This window comes from Myzus persicae, unplaced genomic scaffold (genome assembly GCF_001856785.1).
Source record: "Myzus persicae strain clone G006 unplaced genomic scaffold, MPER_G0061.0, whole genome shotgun sequence".
In the NCBI taxonomy this organism is placed as follows: domain Eukaryota; kingdom Metazoa; phylum Arthropoda; class Insecta; order Hemiptera; family Aphididae; genus Myzus; species Myzus persicae.
Window position 1 is genome coordinate 401,991 of NW_019101491.1, and position 18,699 is coordinate 420,689.

The 18,699-nt window shown below is 31.2% G+C and overlaps 2 protein-coding genes across 3 annotated transcripts in view; one reads left to right on the forward strand and one right to left on the reverse strand.

Annotated features, from left to right (window-relative positions):
* The window catches only part of LOC111029315 (protein UXT homolog), a 67,141-nt gene that overhangs the window by 46,304 nt on the left and 2,138 nt on the right, over positions 1-18,699 (reverse strand). Inside the window, exon 2 of one of the 2 annotated variants that reach the window (XM_022308281.1) lies at positions 1,431-1,581. The exons of the other annotated variant lie outside the window; for it this stretch is intronic. The gene's annotated coding sequence lies outside the window, so the exon portion shown is untranslated. The remainder of the gene's footprint in view (positions 1-1,430; positions 1,582-18,699) is intronic. 2 annotated transcript variants of the gene reach the window in all.
* LOC111029313 (KICSTOR complex protein kaptin-like) lies at positions 13,934-17,805 on the forward strand. Its single transcript, XM_022308279.1, has 9 exons — positions 13,934-14,327; positions 14,393-14,475; positions 14,976-15,152; positions 15,790-15,983; positions 16,050-16,219; positions 16,701-16,800; positions 16,888-17,023; positions 17,083-17,238; positions 17,682-17,805. Exons 1-9 carry the CDS (start codon positions 14,126-14,128, stop codon positions 17,730-17,732), a joined length of 1,269 nt encoding a protein of 422 aa, XP_022163971.1. The 5' UTR covers positions 13,934-14,125; the 3' UTR covers positions 17,733-17,805.

An 18,699-nucleotide genomic window follows, 5' to 3' on the forward strand; every position in this document is an offset into this window, starting at 1 on the left:
GGCCGCCGGGGAGAGGGGGGCAAAGCACACTCGGTTTAGAAATTAGGAAGCCAAACTTTTTTTTTCGTTCGGATGATTGTTATATATAATGTGTGTGTGTGTGTGTGTTTGTATAAGACCAGAATAAACCTATTTTTTCTGTCCGTGAAACTTTACAGCGTTCGCCGAATCAAATTGATTATATTGTACGAAATTCCTAGTGCGCACACACAAGCAGCGGTCACGGAAACACGTAAATAAACAGATGCACCTCCCCTTACTCCGAAAACACTGGCCCGCTGTAGAATATACGTTTTCCGAGCGAGATTTATGATGAAACGTTTTCGAGGTTAAACTAAGACCTGAGTTATTCGAATTGATTCTGCACCTCGCCGCAAGTAACTTAAACAAAGTTCGTACAGAATTCGTTTCGAACGGTATGAAACCGATCTCGTGCGAGTGCCCGTATATACATATACATATATATATATATTTATACTTATATATTATTATACCAATAGATATATTATATTATATACGAATATACTTGGCTGATATATTATTATTACCTATATAATATGATCCAACAAAGGCGGGTTCGAGTCTCAAGCCTAACCGTCGGTCCACAAGGAACGTTCTAACATTACGTTTTCCTATTTCTTTTGGCCGTTATATATGGCCAGCTGTGTGCTCGAATTGTGTGTTTGTGAAGTTTTCTCGCTCGTTTGTATTATAAGAACATATATAATATGCGAGCATATCACGCACTTACCGAAACAGGCCTCCCTCGCGCTCGTCGAGTAGGACCTGAAAACGGTTACGTATAACAAGTACCTATACGTATACGTGTGGTCAATTTCGAGGGGGCGTGTGTGTGAAAGTCAGCGTTTAATAGGACCCGAACAATGTTATTTCTTTAAGAGAGGAAAAAAATAAAATGTAAAAATCAATAGGGGTTTGCTTTGTTTCTCGTGTGAACACCACCTTTATATTACATATAGCGTATATACCCGAAGGGGAAGTCGGTGAAACATGAGAAAGTACCACTCGAGATCTGGTCTAATGCATATTATTTTTCACGTGATGCATCATAATCCGCTGGAAGTCATTATAATTGGCCGGGGGAACACGGAACGTTATACGAGAACCGGCAGTTTGTGAGACAAAGGAACTAGTTTTGTCATCGACAGACAATCGCCATAGGGATACCTACGTGTAGAGAGGCATTATAATATTACATTATATACAGGTACCTACTCATAAATTCACATACGATGTGTAAGATAATAGATATAGATTTTAAATACGTTTTACCTTTTTTTCTCTTTCTATATAATATAATATACAGTACAATGTAAACACCGTGATATATTATATATATTATTTATATTATTGTATATAAACACGGTCGCTAAGTATTTTTTTTTCTTATAGTATCACTTTTCACTTACCAACGCACGTAATAGTTCAACGATCACTGGTCTCGACTCTCGATCGATACGGTGCAGGCAGGTCGGTCTGCAGTTTAAAGGACGAATATAAGGATAATAAGTCGTATATTCTTATAGTGTAGGTAGATCGTATGTTGTGTTCGTGTATTCTCTACAGGAAACATAAAACAAAAATCATAATATTATTAATGTGTATATAAGGTTATACAATTAACTGTAGCAATAAAGCAATATTACATATTATATTATATGGGTGCATTACGCACAGTGTGAATTCATAATATATAGTTTATACGAAGTAAAATGTTTGAATAATATAAGCAACAGATATAATATTGGAGAGGATTATTTCATATAAAACACGTTGGCGTTTAAATACAAACGGTAAGATTCCTTTTTTTTTTGTTTTTGAAAAATTCATACAGCTATAAATACGTATAACTATGAATAAAACAGAAAATAAAACCTTTTTCGTTGAATATATAAATAATGTATCAGTATCATAATTGGTACAATAAATTATTAATGATTATTATACCTATAAAAGGACATATTATATAACTAGGGAAATAAAAATTCGGGTACCTAATAATTAAAATCTAGATTTTTTTTTCGTACATAATTTATATATACAGACATACAGTGCTGTATCAGTGAAAATATAATTATTATTGTAATATAATATCCGCATTACAAAACATCATTGTACTTATAATTTCTTTTTCAGTCATTACGCCGTGAATAAATACATTAAAAATGTAAATTCATGAAATATAATACGTTTTTAATTATACAACAGTCAACCAGAAAAAACAATTATTATATTAGGTTTTTATTCCGAAGTACCTTTATGTGTTCAATTAAAAACAAAATACCAGTAGTTATAGGAACCTATTGAATTTCGTCATAATAAAAACGAATTAATATCATTATTTTTCTATTCTTACAAACATTTTTATAATTATTTTTCTAGACCAAAGCTCGATTAAAGTCTCGAAATAATTAATCGTTACATTTTATAGTAGGATAACCGTAATCTTTTTCGCTCCGAGATTAATGTTGAAGCTATACACGTTACAGTCGTAAAAATAAAACTTATCCAATTAATTGCACTATTAAAAGTATAGAGCTAATCTCTCTTATAGCCAAAGCGTCTAATATCAACTGGTTACATTCGAAATTGGCTCGTTAAAATATAAATATACACACACGCGGGGCCCATTCCGTGGGACAGGCTGCGTATATAATATAAAGATAATTAGTTGTTGACGACAAGTCGTGTGCGCGAATGTGTGAGTGTGTGCGCGCGCGCGCGCGTGTGTGTGTGTGTGTGTGTGTGTGTGTGTGTGTGTGTGCGCGCGAGCGTTTTTAACCGCATTAAAAGAGATGAAAGTAATGTTATTTTTGGAGACGGCGCATAAATTCTGCGGTTTAGATTTCAACGCGGCCGTAAAGCACTAGCTTTACACGAGACCGTAAGAACAACGGAACGACGGGAAAAACTTTTGATGTTTCGCAGCTCGTAAATACGTATAATATAATATTATTAGGCATAGCGGACGAAAGCTATTTTCCGGCAGTCGTATAGAGCAATTTAGTAAAACGTATACGTTGGTATAATCGCCATCGAAAGATTTTATTTTATTTTTTTACGAGCCCATTCGCGAGCATTTTACACACATAATATAATAATTAATATACATTTATATTTTATATACCTTGGCATTAGGTTATTATTACCTATGACTAAACTCTGCGCGATGCATATGAAAAGCCTAATATGGACTTGACGTCTGCAGTCCGGGACGAAGAACCCCTGTATGCGGACAGCGGTATCGCATTAAAATCGTCGATCGTTTATTTTAATATACCACGACAAAAATGAAATTAACTTTGTTGAACAACAGTACTACAGAAGTAGAGGACTAAAACCATTTGCAGTTCTAGAAATAAGGAAATATTATTCCTCCAATAATATAGCACCAATATACTACATTATAGTAGGGATTTGTCTATCAAATATAGGTATGTATCATTTGGATTACATATACAGTCATATATTTTAAACATATTCGATACTTGATTAATAGTCATTAACCTATTGGAAAACACAAAGTTATGTATAACTTAAATGCGGTTATATGGGAGAGGGTCATTACACTAGCTATACACCTATACAACACCTCTTTCCCAAGAGCCTATAATTAATTGGACTTGCTTAGAAAAACTGATTGTATTTTTTTTTCGGAAAAACAAATTATTACTATGGTTTTTAAATACATTATTTAGTATAATTCTTGGGATCTATACACAAATAGTGAGTGTATGTGTAGGACACACACCAAGTGTACGTTATAATTTAGTCCATATAGTGTTGGGGGGTAACGGATTATATATGCCTATAAATATTACACGATATAACACATAATACTATATTGATATACCTACATAATACTATATACTATATAGGCATTATAAATGGTATATGCGTTGCCTATACACAAATATGTGCACATAATGACTTAGCTGAAAGCCGACTCGTACGCAGGGACCATTAAAAACCATCGATTATAATATTATATAAACACTATATACATGACTGTATAATAGGTGTATACGTATATATATAGGCACTATAAATCGCACACCGCAATAGAAAATGCGATGCGCCGTGCGCGATAAGAATCGACTGCCGTTATATAAGGCGCAGCGACTACCAGGCACCCGCCAACACATCGCAAGTGCGTTTTGTTATCGGAACTTGTTGGAAACTTTAGCGGTTCAATTATAAACAAATTTTATCTACACAGTACACACCATATATAGCTTGAGCACGCACACACATTCGCCACCATCGTATACGTCTTGTTATTATTGGAATTGCTATGTATACGAGCTGAGGGCATATAGTAGTCCGTCCCCGCCGCCGGCTGTCGAAGTGTGGGTGTGCCGTGCACTGTGCGTGTCGCAGTTCTAACAGCTCTCTGGCATCCAAGGGGGGGGGGGCAACGTTTTCAGAACATAAACAACTCGATAAGGGTGGTGTAGTAGCGATTATCGTTAAAAATAAACTCGGTTAGGTCAGGTTCGGTGACTATACGCCAGAAATGGTCAACTTTTGTCACCAACTGACGTGTACTTACGTCGATGCACTCCACTTTACCGTACACAATCGGGAGAGCTTACACCGTCGTCGTCCGTAAAATAGCGATGATCGAATAAAGCATAAAAAAAAAATATATCATTTGAAAACCAACGCAATCACTTTGCTGGGTTCAAAATGTACGAAAATAACTTTTTACAAACCATCATCATCACCATATTATACGAACATCTAGGGAAACATTTTTGAGATAAAAAAAAATGTAGGTACTCTATAAAATACAATATAATTTGGCGGCGGCGATGAGCTACATAATTTTTCAAACACCATCGCCCCGATGACATCACACGTTTGGGAAAATCACTCGTAATGACGAGTTTGATACCGTAGCCCGTGAACTTTTATTACCTAGGTATGTATATACCTATACTATTTATACCGAGTATTGTATATCGTACGAGCTATAGTGTATTACTACATGTATAGCCTCACAAACACCATAATATCATGCACTTCTAGATCATTTCGTTGTACCACCGGACATTACGGTTCATCACCGGATGATCATCACACTTGATTGGAGCACGTCGTGTTTCGTATATAAACGGTCAGTATTGTATTCCGTTTTGGTTCATATGATACGACGACGAGTGGCCGCAACTATATAATCATATAATACTCATATACTGAATTATACTCATATGCATACATTATATTGTATAATATATACCATACCATATACGATTGGATGTCGCATTGTCGCTTTTATTGTTATTAGTAGATATATTTTTTTTTTTACATATCCCTTTTACTAGTTGACAAATGGTACGTACTCACATAAGAAATAAATAAATGAAAAACAGGACAATAAATATTAATAATAATATATACTGCAACCGAGTTCCACGGCGTCATAACCCTGTACAACGTCGTAACGCTTCGGAACGCCGCCGAGTCAATTTAAATGGCTTTTATGAACCGATACAGACTAATGGTCTGAAATGATAGGATAAATAAATACACGAGCGTCTCTTTTTATATACCGAAGTTTCCGATGCATATATTCTTTGAATAGGAAATAAATGTTTGGGCCGACTGTCTGTCTGTTTGCGATTATGCTGCAGTATCTAATATAATACGAGTATGTATAAGAAGTCGAAGAAATATTAATATACGAGTAGCATTCGGATTTATACGACGAAGATTTTACCATAATATATATAAAACCACACTTTCCGACATTTGAATACGCCACACAGCAATACCATTCAATGTATACACCGACCGGAGTGTGTGTACTGTGTATATATATATATATGTTTACATTAATATTGAAATGTCGGGGAGAAGTCGGTTTTTCACAATTCAATAATGTATTTTACATAATATTATAACAACACACTCGGTTGTACGGTTAACGAGTAATCAAATATTCACCAATTCTATTGTAAACTTATACGTACACGGATATTATATATTATACACTTACCTCCTATATACGTATATTATAGGCAGGGGCCAGGGAGAACTGTATAGTTATATGTAAGTACACACTCGACACGGTAAAAACGCAATACTATTTCAATATAACATCTATACGCGTGTGCGTAATGTAATTTCGAATTGTAAGCACGCGACTAAAAACAAAACAAAAAAACAAGAATAATAATATATAAATATGACAATACATCGGTACACTCGATATATATATATAGACGTGTAGGGTTACAATAGGATGTGAATGAGTAATGGGTATAATGTCTATACATATATATACTTATTTATTACCGTTATTACAACCCGGCTACCTATATATTGTTTTTTTGTATTATCGTCACAACCATTATGAAAAAACTAATGGCGCTTATAAGACTCTCAAATAATATATAAGGCGAAATGTAAACATTTGAAACAAACGGGGTTTTATTTTTGTTTTTAAATATATTTCAATATTTTATGACGATTGAATGTATGTTTTGCAAATAATAATAATGTGCACTGAGCTGAGCGTATACCGATTTTTTTTTAAGTCTTCTAAATCTGATCAACGGACGTTTTTGTTTCGCAACATTTGTTGAAATGCATTGTGCGTGTTTAATCCCAAAAGCTTAATACCTCCTTTTGGGCTAAATCTATAGGATATTTGGTCAGGAACAAATTTTAAATAATGCACCACACCGTTGAGTCTTGTTTGGTTAATCCGCGCCCGTGTCCCCTATATGAATAATAAGCCTCGGCGTGTTTTGATTAGCGCTAAGCCAATCACTTTTTTTTTGTTTCATATTTCTCTCCGTATTAAATGGGCTTAATAATGCAGAGCCCCTTCCTAAACATGACATCCCGTAATGATATTAGTTTTGAAAATAAATAATTTTGTAACGTGAAAAAACTGATTACGTATAAATATTTATTTTGTTCACAATAAATTATAGCGTTTGTGTCAAATAATATCGGTTATTATGAAGTATAATAGATGAGTTGGCCAAATTCAAACAGTGAAATTGTTCAGATTCATCGTTCTACACGCTTTTTTTTAATAATCAAATGTGTTGTAAAAGAAGTTGTAAACAATTTTTTGAAAATTTAAATGCATTTTTATAAAAACCTGCACACATTTTTAAATTCACACTATACAGTAGTATACACGCCAAATTATGGGCTGATAAACGTATAACAATACAACGTTCATATGTACAGATGTATCCAACACTTAAATTGTCTTCTTCTGCGTTCAAGTAAACATATATTTATATGATATATAAGCCTATCTATACAAGTAAAATACCGGATTTAGGTGGGCCACGGAAGAGGCGGATGTCTTAAAATCGAAAAGCAATGATAAATCATTCTATTTGTATAGTGATTCTCAAGACTAGGTTTCCCCAAAAAAGATCAAGATTTTGTTTAAAAACTAGTACGTACCGAAAATTCCACAGATTCGCGGTTCAAGGTAAATAACCAAAAATAAAATCCATAATAATACTATATCTGTGTTTGATTTCCAATCTTTAGGTATGGTTAAAAATATTTATTTTTAGTTTCTTTATTGACCAACAAATGTTCCTATCAAAATAAACGCTGACAATCCAAAACATAATGTTGATATACATGATAAATCTGCAAAAAGCATAGTGCTACCACCGCAGTTCTATAAATTTAATTAAACGAAATTCGACTCAGACGGTTATGGCGCATATATTTGAAGATTCGCGTCATAAAAAATGAGATTTGTTCAACAGCATTATACATGTGAGTTACTGTTTACATTTATATTCTGAATGCTTAAACTGTAATATATAGAAAAAAACGCTTGAACGAATTGGAATGTTTCGGGTTGTCTCAAAGGACTTAGGGGGTACGTGTAATGAACAAAAAATTGCCAAATCGAGAAAAACGGTTGTAGGAAAGAAAAAAAGAAAAATAATAATAACAAAAAAAAACAAGTACCTACCTACCTAAATCCCATGGAGCCAAAACCCTTTGCGATTGCCCGACCCTAGCCCGATCGCTTTCGCATTTAATACACCGCAAAATAAGTGTTCACACTGTTTATAAATATATACACGTCGTTTGGACCTGGAAAAGGGGGTTGGTCGTTATACGAATACGACATCGTTCCGCGAGGGTGCGGAAGATTAAATGTAATAGAAATAAACCCGGACAAGGCGATCCAAATTTTTTTCTCAAAACCTACATACGTCCTACATATTATTATAATGTTCTTTTATACCGACAAACCCGTCGGCTGTAAAACATATGTATAATACCCATTTTGATTGTCTCCCACAATACGACGCTAAGAGAGAAAAATATACCATACAACCCCATTTATTTGAGGACGATTAATATAATACTTCATCTTAAAGGCACTGAATAGGTACATAAATCTAACTTCCTATATACATTGAATACATATATATATACTATAGTATACGCTATTTTTGTATAGGTACGCGATTGTCGTTCGGCTTACTGGGAGAAGATTTTTTTCACCAACTACTTTTGTTGTGTCAGCCACTACTAAAAAAAAACCTCTAACGAAATATCACAACGATTCTTTGAAATCGTTATTCTATTGTATGCGTTTATAGAAGATAATTTGCAGGTTCGAGATTTTCACACACACGCACACACAAAAATAAAAATGTTTATGAAATAAAATAAATTATAGGTCTATAAAATAGTAAGCACAGCACACAAAACTATTGAACAACCCTGGTCAAGCACTTACGAAATAAATACTGAACTTAACTCTCTCACAACACAACATCTAGCAACCAAAATATTTAAAATTTAATCAACATATTAGGATATTACAAAGAACCCCAAAAGGTAAAAGCTGATGATTCTGAGACAGCTGAGGAAAAGGTACGCTTAGTAGTTAGTTGTAATAATCCAAAACAAAAAAAAAATACAACGTGAAACAATCAAATAAGTGGCCAATTTTCACAGTAGAAGCCACAGCTCTTTTCAAGCAATACAAAATACAATTAATTATCAAAGAAGTACATTCAAATAACGTTATCCTCAGCGACTAGAACAATGAATAGTATGAAAAACAATAAGAACCTAAAAGATATTTCAATTATTCTACAAAATAAACTCAACAAAACAAAAACTAACCAAAAACATATTTTACTCATATGGAATATGGATCACCAGTCTCACTGGTATCAAAGCTAATGAAATCACCAGCAAATATGAGAAAATGGTGACAATAAACAGCACAAACCCGAACATTATAGATATAATTTCATTTTATGATTTAAAGTACGCTACAAAGTTATGACATAAGTGGCACAAGTGTGGAAACGATCAAAGCACTAAACTTAACTTAATTAAGAACAGATGAGAACACCCAAACTTTAAACGAAACAGAAATTATTCCAAATCGATTACGAAAAGGACAAGCCGACTAACCCTGGCGCATGCCGATACCTTCTGGCTAAGGGTAAAGCTGCCAAAGGAACCCATACACGAGAGGCCTGTGGCATAGTGGTAACCGGTTAACTAAACAAAACGCAACCTTACTAAATGCCGAAGGTTCCGTAAAGATCGATTCAACCTCGAAATATCTAGAAACATTGAATTGTAACTTAGACCAAAAACCAAACCTAGACCAAGAAAATTTAATTATTCATTTTTAAAATCAAATGATTTATTTAGCAACATTTTAAAAAGCAAGGCTCAAATCCAACAACAATTTTTACATTGAATTTTTTAATTTTTTATTAGTCATTATGTACCATTATAATAATTTATAAAAAAAAAAAAACATTGTATCTATACAACATATAAATACAATGTATAACTAATAGCCAATTTCTGTCACTTAAAAAACAAATAGTAACCAAATATGTTATAAAATAAATGCATTCATGACGTTGATTTACAACGATAAATATTTCACTAATTCTGCAAACGTAATCAAACAAAAAAATAAAATAACAATAGATAAATATTATACTGTACCAAACGAAAACAAACGTTCAATATTGTATCAATTTTTTAACGGCACGTAATAATCACAATTCACAATGACGCGAGTAGGAAATCAACAAAAATAAAAAGTGATTTTTTACTTAAAATGACTTATCAGGTTGATTTAGGTTACATACCAAATCAACTATAAGGTAATATTTTTTTTATTTTTTAGTTGAGCATCAACTACAAAGGTTTTTACTTATTAGCTTTACAAGAGATATTACATTTTTACATTATATTTTATGTTATTGTAAATTCAATTTTCTTTGGACATAAAATTATGTTTTGAATGTTTTGATAGTTTAAAAATGGACTAATTGCTTCGTACAGGTTATCACGATAATATTGTACATTATTCAATGTACTTAATTACTAATAAATTAAACTATGCTTTACAAAATCTTGAAGACATTACCATACGTTTATCGTGTGTGTTCAAAGAGTAATGGGTACAATAATATAGACATATACTTGTGCTGCTTACTTTGTGAACAATATTTGAGTACAGTACACGGCCATCGGATAGGAATTGTTTTCGCATAATTATGTACGAAACTGATCGTTTTTACAATGGTGAAATGCGTAGGAATTACATCTGTGTTTAATTGTGCATATCTTATCTGTTCTTAAATCCAATTTTATAATATAATTTATGCCCTTGTGTCTATTGATTTCGAGGCTGAAAACGTTTTAATAAACTACGATACTGGCTTTATATTACATATAGACGTTTTCATAGTCGGTTACTTGAAATTTAGTGATCGAGCATGTTGTTGTTTATAATATAATATACCACAACATAATTTAATAATATTGTCTAGTTATGATTTGGGTTAAAAATATTGTAATTATTTTAAGACACCGGAAAATAGGACCTAGACAGAGGAGTTGTGTAGTTAAAATGCCTATCCAGAACGCCGTGTCACAATTAATGAAATTAATATTTTAAATATTTTAAATAAATTATAATTAAATATTTACATTTACAATATATAACTTGTAAAATACTAGACAAATTGTTTAAATTGTGATACAAGCTACAGTACGAAAGAAAGGAAATGTGTACTTATTTCACCTTGGCGGATTGAAGACATATATACAGGGCATCAGTTGTCGTTGATTATAATTTATAAACAATGTGCTTTCGAATGACTTTCCCCTTAAAAATATCTCAGGGGGAGTCTTAAAATTTAAATACAAAACGGGTGGTAAGTTTATACAATAGACGCGTTTCGATTATAAGTTGTATAACAGCAGTAAATATAGTATTCGTATAACCGTGTGATTCATGCAGTCATAAGAAAATTAAGAAATTCGATTTGCAGAGTAACCTAATCTAACCTAACCTCGCGAAAAACTATAATAATATGTGAAGTGTTAATTGAGTGGTACCTATAGGATTGTATATATTTTTATAAGTATAATATTTGACGATTACAATATTTTGTTACGACGTATTTTCATGAGTTCACCGGCGTTTACAACATTTTCCCCGAATCACAATGGTATATAATAGTATACATATATGTTACCCACCATTTGACCTTATATAAAATGCACATACGAAATGGCAAAATGTATTGAATTCGATTTACGAGCAGAGCGACGAAACTGTAAAAGTTTTGTAGCGATGATTATTTTTGCTGTTGTCAAAAAAACACTTTTTATATAGTACAAAGAGCATTTCTATTCCGTCAATAGTTTATTTATGTATAAATAAATTACGGACGGTGTGTACACTTTTTACAGAAGAAAACTACTATACGATAATAATACATTATTTTAATTCGCTTTCTACAAACGTGGTTATATGCAATTTGTTTAGTGCTGACGAGTATAAAATAGTATGGTCATTGGTCGCACACTATACACTGCAGTCCAACTCAGGATTTCAGACATTTCACAATATTTTTAATACACCTATGTATGTCATGAGCGTGATAAAAATGTGTCTTATGAATACAATAGATAGAACTGCGGCAGATGGTGCTGCAGTCAACTGCAGAAAAGAAACCTTGTGGTTAACTAATTAAAAAAAAAAATAAAATGTTTTCAAAGTATTGATAGGCGATTCTATAACGATCTACAATGACGACAACTGCCGACGATAGGTCATTATGGTTAAAATTATAAATAAAAACTGCAAAAGCGTACCTCTATAAATTGTCATCAACCCGGGGTGATATTTTATCCTGCAGGTGTACCAGGCACATGCCGATTTAGACTACAGCCAGGTAAGAGGGTACATGTTCACCCAGAAATAGTAAGGAGGAATAGCATTGCCAACGTGGTCGCTCGTCATGCCGTGGTTCAAAAAGGAAAAAAATATATAATGGGGTGGCGTAACAGTAGCAAAAATCTATCCATATAGGGCGTAACTATTGTTTTTTGTTTATCTCCCCAACCAACGAAAAATGTACAACCTTGTCTAAAATAATATATAATGTATAGTGTATACAATGTACGTAACTCACAACATATAGGTACAGAATCTATAGTATGTAAGTACACAAGTGTTAAAAATATAAATTATTATACAATAGTATATCAATGAAATCAATTTTCAAATCCAGCAAAAAACATGAATTGTGTTTTAAACATTTACAACTATTTAATTGTCATTTAAGTTGCAGGTATATAACAAGTGACAATTAAATGGTTTCTATACAATAAAATGATTACTGCTCGATACGCAATACGAATAATACATATAATTGAGGAGGGCTAGGTTAGAAGTGTTAAGTCCTTATCTTAGTATACATAGCTTGTAAGTGGGCCAAACCTAATCAATCGTCTATTGACTGATAATTATAATCAACACGTACACTACCACGCACCTAAAAAATACAAGGGAGAAATGTTTATAATATATGGGTAAAGTAATCGTATTGTACATGACGTAGTCGTATTATCTCTCATCTAAACGAATTTAATTTGGTTATTTTCGTAATTTTATTTTCCCAATTAATTAAACTGTACCGTCTGTAACCATTTGTTCAGAATCAACCAATTATTAAATGCTTGTGCAGTAAATAAAATATAAAACAGAACTGGTGATCTTCAGTTGCTTAAAATAGATAAAGTACGAAATGCGAGAATAACTACAATCGGATCAATAAACCGATATTATTATTGTTTGGTAATATTGTAAAATTATAATTTATAATTTATACATCATTTTAGGACTTAGGTGGCGTTTTTATAACATCATATTACCAATGTTACTTCAAAGACTAATAACCGATTATTGGTACAACACGAAGTGCACTCCTTATAGATCAATTAGACATAGAATAATTATTTGGAAAATTAAATATAAGTAAGTTCTTGTTAATGTCTCTCTCCCCGTCCACTGCGCCAACTCGATCTGCCCAAAGCATCCAAATCTGGGGCCAAGCAAAACCGTCCAACATTCGCTTACTGAAACCATCTCAAGCGATTAGCTTACGACTAATGACCGGATTCACATGGTATGTCTCTAACCTTAAATTACACGATGGCCTACCTAATATACTCAGACTCAAAAAATTAGAACCTTGGGGGTAGATTTACAAGAAAACTTGAGTTGCCAATGTAATTTCTCAGGGTTCAATCATTTCCATACCAAATTTCACAAAAATCGGTTTAGCTGTTCAATCGTAAAAATTTAACAGGCAGACAGAAATAATATTAATATTCTATCTGGGTGGTATGCATAATAATTATCTACAATAATATTGTGGAAAATATTTAGCAAATTTACATTATAGCTGCGCACTCTGTACAATACGTTCGGTACTACGGGACGTCGTCGCCCGTTTTACTTCGATGTGTAGATCACGCTATCGTACACTTCGTTGATAAAAACCATGAACTAAGATATAATCTTAGTTCATGATAAAAACCAACTGACGGAATTTGGAGAGTTATCACGTCTTATCACTATTAAATTATATCAGATGCATAATTGTTTACACACGTTCGTCGTTACAGCACCAGCCACAAATGTACAATCGCAAGTCACAACGATTGCCGTCGGACCTGTTTCGCTGTAGACGTGTCGTTTGGACAACATTTCATAGAAACGAGTACAAACGATTGGTGAACGTCTTCAGGAGTAAAGAAAAAAATGGACGGATTAGTACAGTCGGTAGTGTACGAGACGTCGTCTCCCGCAAATATTTATTCAGCAACGGTAATGCGCATGGTCGACGGTGACCAAAAGATTGTAATGGTCGCTTCAAAAAAAGACATGATCACTCTGGAGTCGAAGATAGTAGACAATAAGGTTGTAACTTCTATCGTGGAACTCAACTTTTCCAATATTCCAAGTGAGTCTCAAAACTGTTATGTTCACAGAAATTTTCATTATCTCATAATTTGAATTATTTTAAAGGTAATGCTGAGATCATTTCTATACACTGCATAAACAAATGTAAGGAGTTTGATGATTTTGTTTTTGGAATAACATATGCGTTGGTATGTACTTACTTTATAGCATTATATGTTTAATTTACAAGGACACAATGATAGAATATCTTCATTGTATAAAAATGTACTTATTACTGTAATTCAGGCCTGTTCTTAAATTCCTAACCTAACTTGACCATTTAAAATGCATATTTTTTTAAACCTCAACTTTTATTATAAATTAAAACTAAGTTCATAATTGATTTCTTTAAAGTTATCATTTGTTTACTTGGTTGTCTTCAACTATCTTGCAAATCACAATGTTAGTACTACTAATTATCTTCAATCCAGAATCACAATTTCCCAGTCCTTTTATAAAATGCTTTATCATAATATGGTACATCATTGATCAAACATTCAAATGTATTTTTCTGAACATTTTGTTATGAGTATTTATCACATATGAAAGAAAATTATTATGCACTTAATTTTTTGCTATTAATGAATTGTTTACTTATAAATTATAACTCACAAAATTTTAATGCTACTAAATGTGTTTTGTGTTCTAGATTGTAGAAGACGAAGAGCCTGTAAAGTCTGTAAAGCCTGAAACATACTTAAACATATACTCAGGATTTCCTGGTTCATCATTAGAAGCTATAATGGAAAACTGCATAACACTTAAATTGGACTTTGTTCCATTTCAATTGAACCATGCCATTTATATGTCAGAATCGCAAAAAAATGTAAAATATTTTTTGTTTTACTTTCATATTTTTAGTTGTTGCGAAATTGGATTAGAGTATTTAGTTACTTGAAACAAATTCTTATTAACTCATGATGCTGTATTGGCAAATAAATTGTTGGTATAATATACACTTTAAAAAATTGTTCACTCAAAGAATAAAATTTACAATTTCATTCAATGTATCAATAATTTTATATATTTCAATCCAATTGACAATTTCAATTTATATGGCTCTAATATGCAGTATTCAATGATCATTAAACTCATCAAAATTTAAAATAAAATGTGTATAAAAACCTTTAAACATCAACATCAACAATTGTATGTGACATTAAGCGAGTGATGATGACAAATTTCTATCTTAAGTATACCAGTAAAATAATGATTTTGTTACAAGTATATAAAAAAAACCAATAAACTTTATTCATTATACACTATTAACTCTCCAATAGACCACTTTTTAATCTCCTGTTTTCAACATTGTCTAAAAATAAATGATGTTAAATATAATATATTTTGCTTCCACTCCTGTCAGTTGACATTTTACTTTTATATCATAAACAACTGCATATTTTGCTATAAACTTTATTAAACCCTTTAAAGTAAGATATATTAACCTTATTTATTTATTTTAGGGCATGTGGTTGTTATCAGGAAGTGATAAAAAAATACATGCTTATAAGATTGGAGAAAAAGAAATTCTTGAACAAAAAGTTGAAGAATATTTTATCGAATTTGAAAAAAAAGAAAAAGAAGAAGAAGAAGAAGAAGATACAGAAAACTCAATTGTTCTGTGTTTTGGTACCAAATCATTTAACAACTACAAAAAGTAAACCATTATTTTTTAAGTTTAATTTGCAAAATTAAAAAATATCTCAATGTTTTACTATTTTAGAAGAATGTCGTTTTATGGATGTGAAACAGGATATGCAATGTTCGCAATAGTAGATTCAGAAAAAAATAAGATACTGCATCGTTTTTTAGAACGTTATGAGTCGCCAATAACAGTCATGCAATTGTTTAACATACATAAAAAAACTGTTGACATTGACAATATTCTCTCAGGTGTTTTTGAAAAAAAATGTCTTATGTAGAACTTTGATAGTCCTAGTCCTCTGTAGTTCTAGTTGTCCAGACAGCACAATAATTCATTATTATTTAATAATAACTTGTTAAAATTCCCAGAATACAATTAACTTGTGAAAATAATTTATCTACTTCATTTTTGTTTTACAGGAACCCCTCTGATACTAGAAGTTGTTGTACTACACTATAGTACAAACTTGTAATAAAATAAAAGTTGAGTGAATTACTGATAAAAACATCCAATTTTTCCTCAATTCGAATTAAATTTATAAATTATTTAATTCAGAACTGATCAATAAAGTTGATAGAATAAAATACCTTGGTCATTAAGTACCCTAAAAACTTCCAATATTCTGGGCAACACTTTGTCTGATTATGTCCGGACTATCAAGATTCTACTGATATTTAATGAACACAATTAACTTTTCACTTATTAGTATTATTTATATATAATTAATAGGAGTCAAAGATGATTTCATACCAGATTGTGACACTGTAGATGAAAAAGAACAAATCTGTTTACTAGTAGGAAGTGCAGTTGAAAGTGCTGTTGTATATATGCAAGTACCTGGTAACTTAGTTGTATAAAATAATAATAATTTTTTTTAAATATATTATGTATAATATTATATTATTTTTTGTTTAAGGAATGTGTTAAAAAATGATTTAAGAAATGCAATCACATTGACCGATAGTAATAGACACCAAGCTATTGTGTGCGCTTTAATCACAGATGTAAATTTTGATTCTAAGAACGAAATACTACTTGGGACTTATGGAAATGTAATTGATTGAATATTAAAACCATACTGAATAAAATGTTGAAATATTATTTCTTTTAGTATATTTTAAACTATGTCTACGAAAATAACAATTGGGTGGAACAACAACAATTTGACATGAGAGACTCAGTATACACAATTTGTTATTTAGATATAGCTGGTGAAGGAGTGAATGATGTAGTTGTAATGAGTGAGAGAGGAATACATATTTTAAAAGTAAGTTATCTATTGTTAATAGTCATATTATATTCTCATTGGATTTTGTATTTATTTTTGTTTATAATAAAATTAAAATAATTAACTCTAACTCATAAAAAATATTTTATTATATTAAAATACTAATTTTAATGCTAAAACTTGGAAGCAAAAAATGGATTTTATTATCTTTAGTAATTAGTAATTACTACCTAAGAAGAAAACTGTACTATACTTCTTGCAGTATATGAAAACACAAGTTTGCTCCAAAAACTTGTTAGAATTTCCTCAGTTTGCATGCAGAAGACTTGCATTTTCTCAAACTGGGTGAAGTATAGTAGAAGTGTAGTAAGTCTACATTTTAAGTGTCAATATCTTATAAATTGTAAAAATAATTTGACTAAAAAGTTTTGTCATTACTCTTCAGTCGTCATAATTATTGTACTTCATTTTTTCTGTTTCAGCATGAACCTAGCTACATAGTTGAAGTACTAAAAAATCGTTTACAACTATAGAAATTTGAAAAAAACTGAATTTATTACTTAAATTGTGAACTTAAAATGATAAATAAATGTTTATATTCATTAATTGTTGATTATTTCATTTTTTTAAATACACTTTCAATATAATTATGATAACTTTAAAATTTATTTACAGTTAAGTTACACTAACTATTGTATTTGTGAATAAATACTTCAGTAGTTGTCACATATTCAAGGTATTTATTTTTATATGTTATCTTGTTTTTATAATAAATAATAATATTTGATACTTCCAAGTTAGCTATAAATGCAAACTATGAATTAATAATGCAAAATAAGGTTATATGGAGTATACATTTTCATAATGTTATTAATGTTTAGTATGATATAAAATTAAGATAAATGGTAGGTATGACTGAGAAATTCATAAATTAAAAATTAATTACTTGCCATAATATAAACTGAAGTGTTTTTAGAACATATGCAACATACTAATAAAGACTAAATGTATAGCTTAAGTAGCTTTTAAACATTTTTTACTACGTATTACAAAAAGTTGTATAAATTACCTTTCTATGCGAGGAAAAGTATATTTTCTGTTCTAAATAAATGTTTTTAAAATTTAAAATAAACCAAAAGTATGTATCTTTCACGGACTAAGATATAATATATACACTTAGGGGTGGATAGTTTAATTTTAATAATTTAATATTAATAATATGATAAATATAATGTTTTTGGTAAAAAATAAACCAGCATACCATAATTTTAATGGTAAAACAAACTTTTTTAATAGTGACTGACTGACCATCTTCTTTCAGAATCATTTTGTTGAATTCAAATTTAACACATACACTACACTGTAATGATTACAGTGACACTCAATGATGAGGTCTACTCGACCCACTGAACTGCAAACATATTAAATACTTTTTTTCGAGAATCAAGTTGTCTTGTCATTGGTCTTATATTCTGGTTCTAATGAACTTATAACTTTATA

What these genes read in the sequence shown, in the direction of transcription:
- LOC111029313 (XM_022308279.1), top strand. Translation starts at nt 14,126, where the DNA reads ATGGACGGATTAGTACAGTCGGTAGTGTACGAGACGTCGTCTCCCGCA. An exon ending in TTGGAATAACATATGCGTTG is followed by an intron (nt 14,476 to 14,975) that starts GTATGTACTTAC and finishes TTTGTGTTCTAG; the next exon opens with ATTGTAGAAGACGAAGAGCC. An exon ending in TCATTTAACAACTACAAAAA is followed by an intron (nt 15,984 to 16,049) that starts GTAAACCATTAT and finishes TTACTATTTTAG; the next exon opens with AAGAATGTCGTTTTATGGAT.